The sequence below is a fragment of the Arachis duranensis genome, chromosome 3 (genome assembly GCF_000817695.3).
Source record: "Arachis duranensis cultivar V14167 chromosome 3, aradu.V14167.gnm2.J7QH, whole genome shotgun sequence".
NCBI lineage: Eukaryota > Viridiplantae > Streptophyta > Magnoliopsida > Fabales > Fabaceae > Arachis > Arachis duranensis.
Genome location: NC_029774.3, coordinates 31,319,594 through 31,334,941, shown reverse-complemented (window position 1 = coordinate 31,334,941; position 15,348 = coordinate 31,319,594). Strand labels below are relative to the sequence as shown.

At 34.5% G+C, this 15,348-nt stretch overlaps 1 protein-coding gene across 1 annotated transcript; it reads left to right on the top strand.

The window, feature by feature from the left end:
• Positions 1 to 11,782: 11,782 nt before the first annotated feature.
• Positions 11,783 to 14,852, top strand: LOC107478517 (CRM-domain containing factor CFM3, chloroplastic/mitochondrial). The gene is made up of 7 exons (XM_016098650.3): positions 11,783 to 12,846; positions 12,947 to 13,319; positions 13,398 to 13,528; positions 13,614 to 13,958; positions 14,090 to 14,246; positions 14,326 to 14,618; positions 14,704 to 14,852. Exons 1-7 carry the CDS (start codon positions 12,058 to 12,060, stop codon positions 14,782 to 14,784), a joined length of 2,169 nt encoding a protein of 722 aa, XP_015954136.1. The 5' UTR covers positions 11,783 to 12,057; the 3' UTR covers positions 14,785 to 14,852.
• Positions 14,853 to 15,348: the final 496 nt, after the last annotated feature.

Sequence of the window (15,348 nt, the reverse complement as noted above, 5' to 3'; positions counted from 1 at the left end):
AGGTAACAGTGTAATAAAAACAAAATAGCAAGCGATATAAATATATATTTAAATAATATTAAATTTAATAATATACAAAAAATAGGAAGTGATATCTTAATGATTTCTAGTTATAGATCAAAGAATTACATATTTTACTGTTTAAAGTGACTAATGTGTTAACAATTCAACAAAACACAAACGCATATAAGAATATGTGTAACAAAACTCACACATTAGCTTAAGACTAAATTGGATTATAAACTAACCATTATTATTTATTTATTAAAAGACCATATCCCAGGCATAACAGGGTAATTTGTGACACCAAATGAATTCCTTATGACAACTAGCCAACTATTTCAACATAAAAATACCACAGTGTATGATCTAAAAAAAATTAACAAATAAGTAATGAATCAGCACATAGTTCATAAGAGCTAAAATGCTAGAATTAGATTTCAATAAATCATCTCAACCAAAGAAAATAGCACATGGTTCATAAGGTATTAGCTAATGACAATATATAACACTAATAAGTAATGAAGAAGAATACATGGTTCATGGAATTAATAAACAAACATAGATTACATCTGAAGCAAGTTTGGTCATGGACATTCAATTTTATAGCACACAAATCTCAAATCCGGCATTTAATTATATATAAAATGCAGTTAAATATACTTTCTCTAACAATTAGAACCTAGAACCCTAACAATCAGAAACATACCTTCTCTAACAATCAGAAACAAGATACATTCAGAAACTAAAACCTCCAAAATTAAAAATCCTATAATCGTAGAACCTCCCCAATTCATAGAACCAAATTTAGGAAAAACAAAACATACCTTCTCTGTCTCGTATGGCCATTGTTGTTCATCATCACCATCATAACCACGGAGCAGTCTTAAGAGCTAATCCGCGTTGGTAATAAGTTTAGAATTTCTTTCTGGTTGAAGGTAGAGTTGCATTTGAGTTGAGTTACTAAATGTAGTAAGGTAATCTACTACACTGCCTTAACTTAAAAAGGACTAGACCGAACCTTAGCCCGGGTGGGAGGGCAAGACCCACTAGATCTAAAAAGAGTAAGCACCTTCTTCGACACTAAAACGAGAGAGGGAGCGAGGTAATCTATGAAAAATAGAAAATAGAGAGTGAGCCAAAGAATGATTACCTAGTGAGCACACGATGGTGAGCGACGATGGGAGGAAGGGGTTCGGCATTGGTGGGAGGGGCTGGGTTCGGCACTGCTGGAAGCCTGGGAGGGGTTTCTTTTAGCGCCGCTAGGTTAGAGTTTCTTTGAGTGCATCTAATTTGGGGGTGGGATAATGGCAAGGGTTGGTGGTCTAATGGTTTTTTTAGGATTTTTAGTTGACCGGTTCAGTTAAGATTTTCAATGTCAACCGAAAATTGAACCGAACCGCAAAAAGAACTGCAAAACATGAATTTTTGATTTTTTCAATTTTCGGTTTATTCGGCTTTTGATTTTTTTAGTTCGGTTGGTCAGTTTTGTTCGATCTGGATCTATTTTGAACACCACCCCTACTTTGGGGATATCCCTATGAACTAAAAAGGATCAAGCATGTCAACATGTCAACGATCAAATATCAACTTCAACATATATACAGTAAAAGAGAGTCTTCACATATTAATAGTTGGTTTTGCAATTTAAACTCAACTAACTTTCATATAAATCAAATAAAAAATTTAAAAAAATTAAATTACGTTAAAAAATACAATACATACCACATGTGATGATAATTTATGATAATTTCATATAATATATAGGCAACTTTACTGGCGAACGAAGCATATTTTTGTTGACCAGAGGAACTTTTTTTTATGAAATTCATGTACATATAAAAAAAAAAGAAAAATCAAAATCAAGGACAATGAATAATTCATGTTAATATTCAGTTCAGTATTCACCTCTAAAATTTGGTCTTTACAAATCACGAAGCAAAAACATCATTTAATATATTAAAAAGCTAAATGTGTACATAACAAAAATCAAAATAACGAAAATTCCATTTCTTTTAAACAAAATCCAAACACAAACAAAAAACACAATAATCATACACTTATGAAAGCTATCCCGTGTTCTGGTTAATTCCTTCGCAAAATTAGAGGCATAATATTTATGAATGCTAATCAGTTGAATGTTTCAGACGCGAGACCAAATTTAAAAACTGTAAATATTAGCGTTAATCAGAATATATATCAAATCTAATTTTGAGACCCATTATATGTGCTTGTCTATTCATACAAGTATGGGCAGCTAATCAAATGAGTAATAATTATGAATAAACCATAAAATAGTTAACCCACACATTATCAACTTCATACACTCAAAGCATGCATGCAAAGAATTAAATTGTTCAAATTATTTAAATGTTCAATGTTCGATGTTCAAATAAAACTAAATTTGTACTAAAAAAGTTTTATTTATCATAAATAAAGATTAGTAGATTACAGCTAGTTAGAGAGAATGAATTGTTTTTCTCTTGAAGTTGAAAATAACATTTATTCAACCTAATAGATAGAAAATTATTAGCGATAGCAATAGCAATGAAATTATCGTCCAATAATTAAGATATGTTGTTATGTTCAAAAGAAATTTAATTTTCATTTTTTACGGGTTGTTTCACAATATGTCTTCATTTGTAGTATATATATTATGCTAAGTATATTTATATATATACACACACAAATGATATCAAGTGATCAACTTATACATGTTCTATATAGGTAGAAGGATGATGCTTCGAAGTAGTTGGTATATGTTGTATGATAAAAGAAATGAGAAGCAATATTTAAGACTTTAACACAACAAAATTTATTGTGTCTTGGAGCAAGAACAAAATAAAATGATGACATATATATAAAAGAAGGATGATCTTTAAAATCTTTGTAGTTAATATATATAATAGATTTAAACTGAAAAGTGAAGAAACAACCTTTGTAGCAGAAATCAATCAATGAGGTAAAGTAAAATTGCATGAGACATAGTAAGATCGAGCCTTTCGAGATTGAAAAGGGATATGTTTAGGAAAAAATTGAATAGAAAAATGGATAATTAATTATAATTATGTATCTGTTAGAATCAAGAATTGGTTACGATGGAGTATTGGAGACTAAAGAAAAAATGACTAGATGGAATTCCATATGTAATGATTAATAAATTTCTCGTAAATCTATGTATAAGTAACTGAAGTTATAAGAAAGAGTGATTATAAAATTATAAAAAAACATAAACAAAAAAGATATGGCTAATCGGATGAAGAACTACAATGTTAGATTAGAAACTACGAATGAACTATATTACTTGAATAATACACTTTAAGCAACTTTGCTCTCATACAATGTGGTGAAAGATATATAGGAATTACACTCGTCTGTAAACTCTCTTTTAATGTTATAGTATATGATTAGATATAGATATAAAAAATTGGCATTGTCAATTGTATCATTTAAACCATTAAAAATTATTAAAACAAATCAACAGTAAAGATTAAAAATTAATTTTAAATTTCACACAACAAAATTCAACTCTTTTTTTCTCTTTCTTATTTTTTTTCTTTCCTTTTCACACTTTACTATTAATATCATTTATTACCTTCTACCATAATATTTTCTATGGCTCCCTTATTTAATAGATTACCAACACAAATTGCTTGTTCACTTAACCAACTACAATGGATGTAATAATGGCATTGATGATGATGACCTCGACGATTACAACAATAATGTTGAAGGTTATGATTGATGTACATTCTGGATTTTTTATAGGTTGAGCCTCTGTAATGTAGATGTATGATATTTTGGATCATCCAACCATAATTATTACTAATTGGTAGGGATATCATTTTCTATTTCTCAACGATTATACTTTAAAAAAAATTATTGATTCTTTTGGTATTTTAATTAGCATAATTAAACTTTTGGCCATAAATAAATATAGAATTTGAATTCGTCACAAATAGAAGCAATAATTTCATATATAAATTATCTTTGTTGTTCAAATAATTTTTTTTCAAATAATTATAGCATCTTAGAATTAATAATAATTGCTAGATATATTGTAAAAAAAAGAAAAGATTTTGAGAAAAGAATATGTGCTAATATATAACACTCTATTTAGAATAGGTAAACGAATTTATGAAAAAGAGGGTAATTCACATAAACAAATAAAATGGTGATTAATATTACACCAATGTCTTAAAATGAAATAGCTTATATGCATGTCTGATTTTCACACTAACTCTATGTAACTCGAAGCTATTAAACTCGATTTACGCAAACTCTATGTAAATCGAATCAATTGGATTTGACTTAGCTATCGAAGTAGTAAATCGAAGTGCATAGATTCAATTTATTAGAGGAGGAGCATTGGTGAGATGTAGCCCATGGTAAATCGAAACAAGAGAGCTCGAATTATAGTAGGAAGTAACCCAAGGTAAATCGAACGAAGTGGTTTCGATTTAGTGGATTTGATGCACATGGTAAATCGAATCCAACAAATTTGATTTACAGAGTGCGCACCCAAGGTAAATTGAATCTGCCTTATTCGAATTACTATTGGCAAGCTCTATATAAGAATTCGAATTTGATAGATACAAATTACAGCTACAATTCACTCACACCCCACATATAAAGATAATTATCTTAGAAAATCTTGAAAACTCCAGATATAGAGGACGACCCGAATCGTATTTACCACTTGAACGGAGTTGTCCATATTGCTGGTAGTATCAATAGAGTTGCCTATATTGGGAGGTATTGCTGAGTTTCGGAACTCGATGCTCTACCACCCTAACTAGAATACTCCTCCCTAGATCATCATCGTTATCCTTATCACTCATGACGGGTTCTACATCATCTTTATCCTGTAGTACATCTTCCGCAGCATCTGGATCTCGACCCTTCCCTGAAATCGGGATCATAAAAGGAGTATTTGCCATCACAATAGAAAACTGACCGAAAGATTGATTATCACCTATTTCTCCATTGCCATCGTAGTTTAGATCAGTTGCGAAGGACGGAGATACCACCAAAATTGCCTCAGATGCAATTACAGACACAAATAAAAAGGTACAAATAAGTATTGAACTAGATGTTCTTGATGTTGCTACAGATTGAGGATTTCAATTTGATCCTCCAACTACATACCACATCTCGAAACTTGGCCAATAGCTCATGAGTTCTCACCTCGAAAAATTAACGATGACAATGAAACAAAATTTACAAATCTTCGTTATTGTCTATTACAAAGGAGTCGTACTTCACACCATCTCGGACAACAGAAACTGAAATTCTATAAAATAACTTCTCCACCGTTTCATGCCATGCAGTCCCAATTTTCGGATTATAGTATTCTAAAAGTTAACAACACTCGTAGAATGTTTGATAAATACACTTAACGGATCCTTATGAGTAAATTTTATTCCCTCTTGCATTTTTTTAATCGTCCATTTGTAGTGCATAAGAACTAAAAAACTATCTTCACTAGTCATTGTGAGTGCCACTTTGATGAAGATTTAATGTTCTGCTCATATTTATATAGTTTATACACATAGCTAAATCGATTGAATTAATAGAATTCGATTTATGGTATTGGCTCATTGTATGGGTAAATCGAATCAATTGGACTCGATTTACTTAGGGTGAAACAATTTTAGTAAATCAAAACAACTTGTTTCGAATTATTTCACCAATGTTCCTCCGCTAGTAAATCGAATATATTCACTTTGATTTACATAGAGTTTGCGTAAATTGAGTTTAGTAGCTTCAGTTTACATAGAATTAGTGTGAAAAACGAACATGTATATAAGTTATTTTTTCTTAAGATATTTGTGTAATATTGATCTTTATTTTATTTATTTATGTAAATTATCCTAAAAAAGATGGTGATAAAATAAGACTAAAAATTGAAAACACCAAACTTAATTGCAAAAATTGAGAAAAAGTTTTTAATATAAAATTAGATCCAATTTTCAAAAATCAAAGAGTAAAATAAAATAAAATAAAGTAAATCAAAAGCTAAAAATACCTAATCTAAGCAATTAGATAACTAATAGTTGTCAATCACAGTCAATCCCCAGCAACGGTACCAAAAATTTGATGCGGGTTTTTGAATACCCACAAACTAATCGGCAAGTACACTGGGTCGTACCAAGTAATACCTCAGGTGAGTGAGGATCGATCCCACGAGAATTGATGGATTGAGCAACAATGGTCAAATGATTCACTTAGTCAGGCAAGCAGAAAGTTGTGTTTTGGGTTTCAAAAGCGTTAAACATTACTTTAGAAAGTAAGAAAGCAAACAATAAAAGTGGTGTGAAATATATGAGAGAAAACAGTTAAGGTTTTAGAGTCGTTTATTCATCCGGATTAAGTTTTCTTACCAACTATTTTAATCATGCAAGATTCGTTTCACAGCAAACTGTAATTGACTAAACCCTAATGTCTTAGAGATTTAGTCTCCTCTAACCCAAATCAACCGCCAATGTCTTGATCACTTAATCTAGATTAGAGGGTTAAGAGCAATTCTAGTTTATGGCCACAGAAGCCCTAGTTACCCAAAGCTAAACGGATTATATGTCATGTATACAGATTAGTTCAAGTAATTAGCAATTTAGGAGGAATTTACTTTCAAGCTGTTGTTCAAGCGAGATAACTTTGTCGAGAATCACAAGAACACATGTAGAATAAGGGGTTATACTGTCGTTCTATCCAGATTCATAAGATGACGAATGAAAGCAATCCTTGAAATTGAATTAATACATTAATTAAAATAGAAAAACAATAATAGTCTTAATCCATAGAAATAAACAGAGCTCTTAACCTTAACCGAGGAGGTTTAGTTGCTCATGACTTACAGAAAAAACTAGGGTTCAGAAAAGTGAAACGTGCAGAAGTGAGAAGTTCCCCCTTAAAGGGTGAATATTTCCCTTTTATATCTAACCTAATTTGATTTGAAATTAAAATAAAATAATAAATCCTAAACCTAAAAGATTTTGTTTGTAAATAAAAATTACAAAAATAAAAGATAAGATAATAACTAAGATCTAAATCCACTAAAGATGCTCCTTTGAAGAGGTTGGTCCGGATTGAGTTGCGCTAAATGCCAGGACTGGCGTTTAGCGCCCAAAGAGGCAGAAATGCTCCTGATCTTTCAACGTTGCTGGCGCTAAACGCCAGCTTGGTGTTTAGCACCTAAGGGGATAATTTCGAATATTCTCCTTTTTGCCCAAGTTGAAAGAAAATCGCCGCAAAATATAAAATAATAATTCAACCCAAGTTACATATCGTGACAGTTCTAGGAAAACTGCTGCTAAATCTAAGGCTGATTGTAGCCCCACTCTTAACCACCACGATATGCGCTGCAATTATTCATTTAGCGGTGGTTTTATGCAGGAATTGTTGTAGTGTGGGGGCTAAACTTGTGTGTGGTATGCCGAATTTACGCACCTCACTAACGATCTGAAATATAATCGAATTAAAATCTAACAAAAAAATGGCGAAGAAGATAATGTACTAAAATACTGCAGTTACTTACTAATATCCGAGATTCTGTCGCAGGGCGACACAGAGACTCCAAGGACAACCATCAGTAAATCGCCGGCCACGCACGTGGTACTTTAATCGATCCGATTCTACAACTCGATACTCAACACTTCTCCAAATGCTGTAATTCTTCACGCCTTGCAGTACTACCACTCTGCTTCTGAATCTGTGACCAACCCTAAACTCCACACCACCATCGGTGTTGTAATCATCCACCCCCATATTGGAAACAGAGTTACCTCATGCATCGCGTCGAAATCCAAAGTATGGTAGTAGCTTGGTATAATTGATAACTCTGGAATTGGTTGCGGAGTAGGCAAAAGGTATCGAATTGATCCATCAACGGGAGTTTCTGGTTTGAACTCATCCTCGTCATCATCCTTAGAGGACCCACTTTCGTGGCTATTGGCAACGTGCTCTTCGTCGGACTCCTCATCGTCAACGTCCATGTCTACTACTGGACTAGCACAGTGCAAAAGTCGTGGTGCAAGAGACGGGTCATCCTGTACAAAATTCGAGCTGCCAGAACCACCGCTATCAATATCACGAACCTTAACCATGATTCTCCCGTGCACGTCAAACATTAGGCGGACATTCTCATCACCATCGAGCCAGAACAGACAACACCATTCTCTATCGGTGCTAGCATCTTATACCCAACTCTTCCAATCTCCTTTCTCTCCCCATCACCGACGTGCGTCAATATTAGACTCTTTAACTCAGATAACTAATTTGCCCTCCGAGTTCACAGCAGCGCATGATTCTCACAATCAAATATAACTCTGATGTCACTATTTCTCATCTGATAATTGGGATACACCATCACTACAAGGAAACCACTACCACTCGATATTTTTACTAAGTTTTTTGAAGAAAAGCATAAGAGAAGAAGAATTGAGAGTTTTGTGAAAAAATACCAACGATTGGAAGATCCTTTTATAGTTGATTGATTTTTGTCGTATTATATATCGTTTACACTGTTAATGTGTTAACTCATCACGTATCTTGTTTATAGTGTAAACGAAATAAGTATAGTTGTATCTCATTTACACTGTAAACGAAATACGTAAATCCCACTCTTTCTTACGTAATACGTGTACAAATGTAATACATGTATGTGAATTTATGCCTTATTTTATTTATAGTATAAACGAGATACGATTATACTTATTTCGTTTATACACAAAATAAATAAATTTATGAAAATCGATAAAAATTTTATATATTATCTATTTTTATTATTAAAATATTTATTTAAAAAAATCTCCACTTGACAAAATTCACTCTCATTAAAGAATAAAAATGGATCCTTTCCATTTTTTTTAATATTTAAGAGAATAAGTATTGGACACCATCCATTTTTTTTTTTTCATCAGTAGGATTGGACCTTTTAACGTTGGCATTACACGTCAAGTACGAAGGCATTACACGTTAAACGGCAATTGCCACGCACGCACACAGGTTTATGTCTTCCCTCTTTCTTCTTCTCACTTCTTCGTCTCTTTCGGTTTCACTGTGAGTCTCAGTCACCACACATGGACCACGAATTCTCCATGGACGATCTATTTCAGCTCGTCGAAGCAGCCAACGATTTTGCTACCTACCCTGGTCAGTGCTCACTTCCCTATACATCTTTCACTCACCATTATTATTCTTCTTCTCATTGTTTTTGACTTTGCAAGAAACTATGCTTCGATTTCAGGGGTGCAAAGCGATGATTCCGCTAGAGACTTTCTCAACCGTTTCCCTCTTCCTCTCATAATCAAGTTAGTGTATTTTTTTCTTTTTACGATTTTTCTTTATTGTTACTCTCTTCTGTGTTTTAATAGAACTCCTTGTTTTGTTACCGTAACAAAGATTTTTCTAGCTTTGCGCACTGTCGTCTGTTTAATAGAGCGCTCCTTGTTTTGTCAAATATCTTTATGACATGTATTGAATTGCATTTTGCTAAATCCAAGATAATCAAACTCTAGAGTTCACCTAAACTTGAATCGCAGTTGGCAAAGCTCAACTGGTAAACTAGATTGAGGACCTATGGCTGCTGATGGATTTTGTCTATAAGACAAAAATACAGAGACGGCTCTGTGTTCTTGTCCCTGTGACAATATCCAAATGCTGCCTAAAGTTTACAAGTTGATGAGTTAACAAAAGAGTTTAATAACCTGCTAAAACAATGTAGCCTTAAGCGGTAAGTAACTTTACCTTTTAACAAAATTGGGAGTTTGTTTAATGTTTCAAATAAAACAGATAATTAAGTCAGGTTCTATAGAAATTTGCTCTTGATTTTCTCCGTTAATTTTGCAGTGCGTTACAGACCCAATATGATGTGCCTGGCCTAGAGAATACTCTAGTTGCATGCCTTGAGGGGTTGTTCAAAACCAAGTTGGGTGCTTCTTTGATTCCACAGTATATGGTTTGTGACTTACCGCCTTAGCTGTTCCATTGCATTTTAGTTGTTTCAAATTATTGCTTAAATTGTAATTTTATCATGTCTTTCTTTGGGCATGAAGTGCAATTGATTGATCCCGTTTCAACTATTATTTATTATTTTTTAAACCATATGATACTGTTTCAATGTTTATAATTGTATTGATATATTTTAGTTTTTCAATTTTTATATGACACTACTGCATTGTGGAAGCAACAAAGATTTGAATCATAAGAGAGAACAAAACGTCAAAATGAATTAACAAAAAACATAGGATAGAATAGATGTTAGACTTAGTAGAAGAAAACATTTCTGTGTAAAGTACCTCTTATTAAACATTGACTGGGAAAAGCGTAGATGCAGGTAAAAGTGTGCATCTACAATTCTGAACTTGTATGAACTAGAAATCTAAGTGGTTAAACAATGCTGCTGGTCAAATTTTCATACTTTAGGAGGCTTTAAAAAGTTATATTTGGTGTTATCTAATGAATTTTCTGTCTTGATGCATACTTATCACGGTCTTTCCGGTTACACTATTATAAATTCATGTATTTCATATTGTATTTGTTACTCTTATTGCTTTGCTGTTGTGTACTTGGTTCAGTCATTTGTTCAAGTTGGTCTACAAGCAGATTCTCAACCAGTCCGATCCTTAGCCTGCAAAACAGTACGTCAATATACTCTCTTCACCAAATTAGTTTGGATACCTATATTGTGCACAATGGCTGTCCACCAACCCAACCCAACCCATGCCAAATTAACTTTTTATGATAGTGATGTAAATATAGTTTAATTTGATTTTGCCTTAAAATCAATATTGAATAATTTTTATGTGGTTTGAAACTGTTGATAATATGCTAATGTTGAATTCTGTTATGAGATTGAGATGTCGGCTTTGGGCTTTTGCAGAACTATGTATGTGTTACTCATGTTTATCTCTATATGTACATAACTGAAAGGCACTTGAGACCTTCTCATAATTTCAGCATGTTCTTGGGTTTGGGTTTATTTGTTTGCTAGTATAAACTGTGAATAAAAGAGCAGAATAATCTGTTGTTTAATCTGTGGTGAGTAAAGTTTGATTCCTTAGACTTTTATTATCGCTTTGATTAAGTACACTATATCTTCTAGTGGTCCCTGTTCTTTTCAAGTTAAGTGAATACCCCATCCGGCCCCTAACAATTACCTCGAAAGGACAACGAGGCCCCCAAGAAAAAAAAAAACACCCAATCCGGCCCCTGATATTTTTTTTTTGGGACTGATTAGCCCCTGTGCCAAAAAAAATAACATTAATTTTTTTTTGGCATAGGGGCCTCGTTGTCCTTTCGAGGTAATTGTCAGGGGCCGGGTTGAGTTTTTTTTTTGTCAGGGGCCGAGTTGGGGTTTTTTTTTGTCAGGGACCTCGTTGTCTTTCGAGGTAATTGTCAGGGGCTGATTTGGGTTTTTCTCAATTTTTTTTGGCGGAAAATCATCATTGAGTTGAATTACTGATTATCATCACTGAAGGTTGTCTGTTGTTGTTTTGCTGAAATAATCACTTAGCTGAATTTTCTGTTGCTGTAAATCTGTAAATCATCTTTTGACCTTAATCTCTTGTTACTGAAAATTATCATATTTGAATTTGTTGTTGGAAATGAGGTTCATGTTCTCTGCAAGTCAGAATAAAATTGTTCAGTTAAATTGTTGTTCCCATTCTCTATTTTTTTTGCTAGAATTTTAAAAGTGTCTTGATCACAACTCGGTTCCTATTATGAATTATTCTTGGTATTGATTTGTGAAAAATACACAAATGTAGATATAGATACAAATTAAAATGAAGGAAATGTTGGTCAAGCTTCAAATTTGTCCCATGAAGATATAGATGCCAACTTTGAGATCACTCCTTGAATTTGATTTACTGATTGTGTTATTTTTTGTTCTCTTTCTTGTTCATTTAAATTGAGAAAGTATTTTGTTATTTCTTTTTGCATTATCAGGTATGTCTAAAAATTGTTACTAGATTGTTATTAATATGTTTGTGAACACATGCATAACTATGTTTGTGCCACTCTGAGTGCGCAGAGAAATGCTGGGGAGAGGCTAATATGGCACTTGGGAACAGTACTGCTAAGTTATCGGAACTCCCTCTGAGTGTCGGGACCTCATACTTGTGCACAACTGCTTCGCACTCTTATCAACTTAGCATTCTGAGGCCTTTCTGTGTCTCTGCCAACTACCCAACCCACTCCCAACCCAAACCTTCCGATAAAGTCACCTCATCTGACACTTGGCTCACCAAGTGGCCTCCCGCTAACCCTAATTCTTCCCGATTCCCCAACCCCAAACCCTCACCACGTTTCCCCCAACCGGCCGCCGATGACCTCTTTGACCCCGACAACTCTCACTTCTTGCGGAATGACAACAACCCTTGCAACGCAATTGACAGAGTCGTTCTCCGCTTGCGAAATTTACGATTAGCCTCCTACAACGACGATAACGTGGAAGCACCCGGAGGTTTAAGTCGCTTGCTACGCCGAGACTGGGTTCGTTCTGATACCGCATTGGCTGAGGATGAAGCTAACGACATGCTTCTGCCATGGGATAGAGACGAAGGTGAGGATGAGAAGGAAGCTGTGGAGGTAGAGAATAAGGTGATGCAGAAGAGGAAGGTGAAGCCGCCAACTTTGGCGGAATTGACTCTTGAGGAGGAGGAGCAGGCGCGGTTGCGAAGATTGGGGATGCAACTGAAGGAGAAGGTGAATGTGGCCAAAGCTGGGCTCACGCAGGCCGTGCTGGACAAGATTCATGATCAGTGGAGGAAGAAGGAAGTTGTTAGGCTCAAGTTCCATGAGCTTCTTGCCAGAGATATGAAGACTGCTCATGAAATTGTTGAGGTTTCTTGCTTCCCCTTTCACTTATTCTTATTTTGTTCTTGATTTCAATAGCATTTTTGTTTAGAGAACTTATGAACTGAAATCTTGTAGCATTTTGCAGCGCAGAACAAGAGGGTTAGTTATATGGAGGTCAGGAAGTGTTATGCTGGTGTTTCGTGGGAAAAACTATGAAGGACCAACACCTGCATCTTTGGAAAGGAGTGAGCCGGTTATGATGAATCAAGAACAGCTTGCGAACATGACGCCAGAGGAAGAAGAGTTTGACAGGATGCTTGGTGGTTTAGGTCCTCGTTTTGTCGAATGGTGGGGCACGGGAATACTTCCTATTGATGCGGATTTACTTCCTCCTGCTGTACCTGGATATAAGACTCCCCTTAGACTTCTTCCAACTGGAATGCCTCCGAGACTAACAGATGCAGAGCTGACGAATATGAGGAAACTTTCCAAAGCTCTTCCTTGTCATTTTGCTCTAGGTAATGTTATTCTACTACGGTAATGTATTAAATCATTGTCCTTTTACTTATATGGATCTTTTGTTGAACCTTGTAAAGGTAGAAATCGAAATCTCCAAGGTCTCGCAGTTGCTATTCTGAAGCTATGGGAAAAAAGCTTAGTTGTGAAGATTGCTGTTAAGCGTGGTATCCTGAATACAAACAATGAACTAATGGCCGGGGAGCTAAAGGTATGTTATCTGTAGCTTCGGTTATAGTCCTAGTCATTGTTCAATGGAGCATGATGATAAATCTTGTTTTTCTTTCCTGGTTCAGAAATTAACAGGAGGCACCTTGCTGATAAGAAATAAATATTTCATTGTAATATATCGCGGGAAGGACTTTGTCCCAACTAGTGTCGCTGCTGTTTTAGCTGAAAGACAAGAAATGACAAAACAAGTAGTAGATGATGAGGAGAAGGCACGGCACAGAGCCATTGATGTAACTCAATCAGGGACAGATGAAGCAACGACTCAAGCAGGATCATTGGCTGAGTTCTATGAAGCTCAGACACGCTGGGGAAAGGATATATCTGCTGAAGAACGTGAGAAGATGATCAAAGAGTCTGCAAAAGCTAAGAATGTTAAGCTTTTCAGAAAAGTTGAACGTAAACTGGTTCTTGTAAGTCTCTAATCCTTTTCATTGTTGAAGATTATATACTTGAGTTTTTTTATTTTTCATTTATTTATGATTATTAGTAGTGATCTTGTTCTTCTTATTATTATCATCATTACAACTCTAATTCTGAACAGGCCAAGACCAAAAAGATTAGAGCAGAAAATCTTTTATCCAAGGTAGAAGCTTCCTTGGTTCCAGCTGATCCTGATTGTGATCAGGAAACAATATCGGAAGAAGAGCGTGCTATGTTCCGCAGGGTTGGTTTAATTATGAAGCCGTACTTGCCACTTGGTGGGTAATTTTCAGCTGTTTTGAAAGTTGCTATATTATAATGGTTCATTACCTAACAACTATTAATGATAATCTTCAGGTATACGTGGAGTTTTTGATGGTGTCATTGAGAATATGCATTTGCATTGGAGACATCGTGAGCTTGTTAAATTAATAACAAAACAAAAGACCTTTGCTTTTGTTGAGGACACAGCTAGATTACTGGAATATGAGAGTGGTGGAATACTAGTGTCGATAGATAGACTTCCAAAAGGATTTTGTCTTATTTACTACCGTGGGAAAAATTATAGGCGTCCCGTTACCATAAAGCCAAGAAACCTTCTAACAAAGGCAAAGGCATTAAAGCGTTCAATTGCCATGCAACGCCACGAGGTTCCAAATTTTTATGTCAATGGCAAATCTGTATGTTTCCTTCTATATCTTTTATGTCTCAATTGATCTTGTATGACCTGTGTAGGCACTGAGTAAGCATATTACTGAATTGGGGAGAAAAATAGAAGAAATGAAAGAGGAACTTGTAAGTATTGACTTATCATAACTTGCATTCATCATTTGCATGCCCGGTAGATGTTACTTAATCATCAGGTTTCTCTATGTATCTGGTGGTCTTGCATGTTAGCATCAGCTTTCTCTGTGTTTTGTATATTCAATACTTATTGTCACTTCGAATTATACACAAAATTTTGTGTTCTTGTATTCTGTTTGGTAATAAACTAGAACAAATTATGAAAATTCAATTTATTCTCATTTTTTTTCATTCAAAAAATTTGAGATGAAAAATATAACAATAAAAAATATAATTATGAAAAATTAACAAGAATAATGAAAGAAAAAATAGAAAATAAGTTGTGTCCCTTGTTAGTGTTTCCGTGTCCTTCCTGTCAGGATGGACACAAAATACACTAATTCAGTGTCTCTGGACACATTGTCTCTGTCCATGTCTCCTCTGCCAAACACGATTTTGTGTCTCAGAGTCCCTGTCTCAGTGTTCTGTCCCTGTAAACAAACGCAGCCTATAAGACAAGAATTTATCTTAATTTCTAGTGTAATTTTCATCTGTTACTCTATACATTTGATTGTTTGAAATCCCTAATTTTCTTGT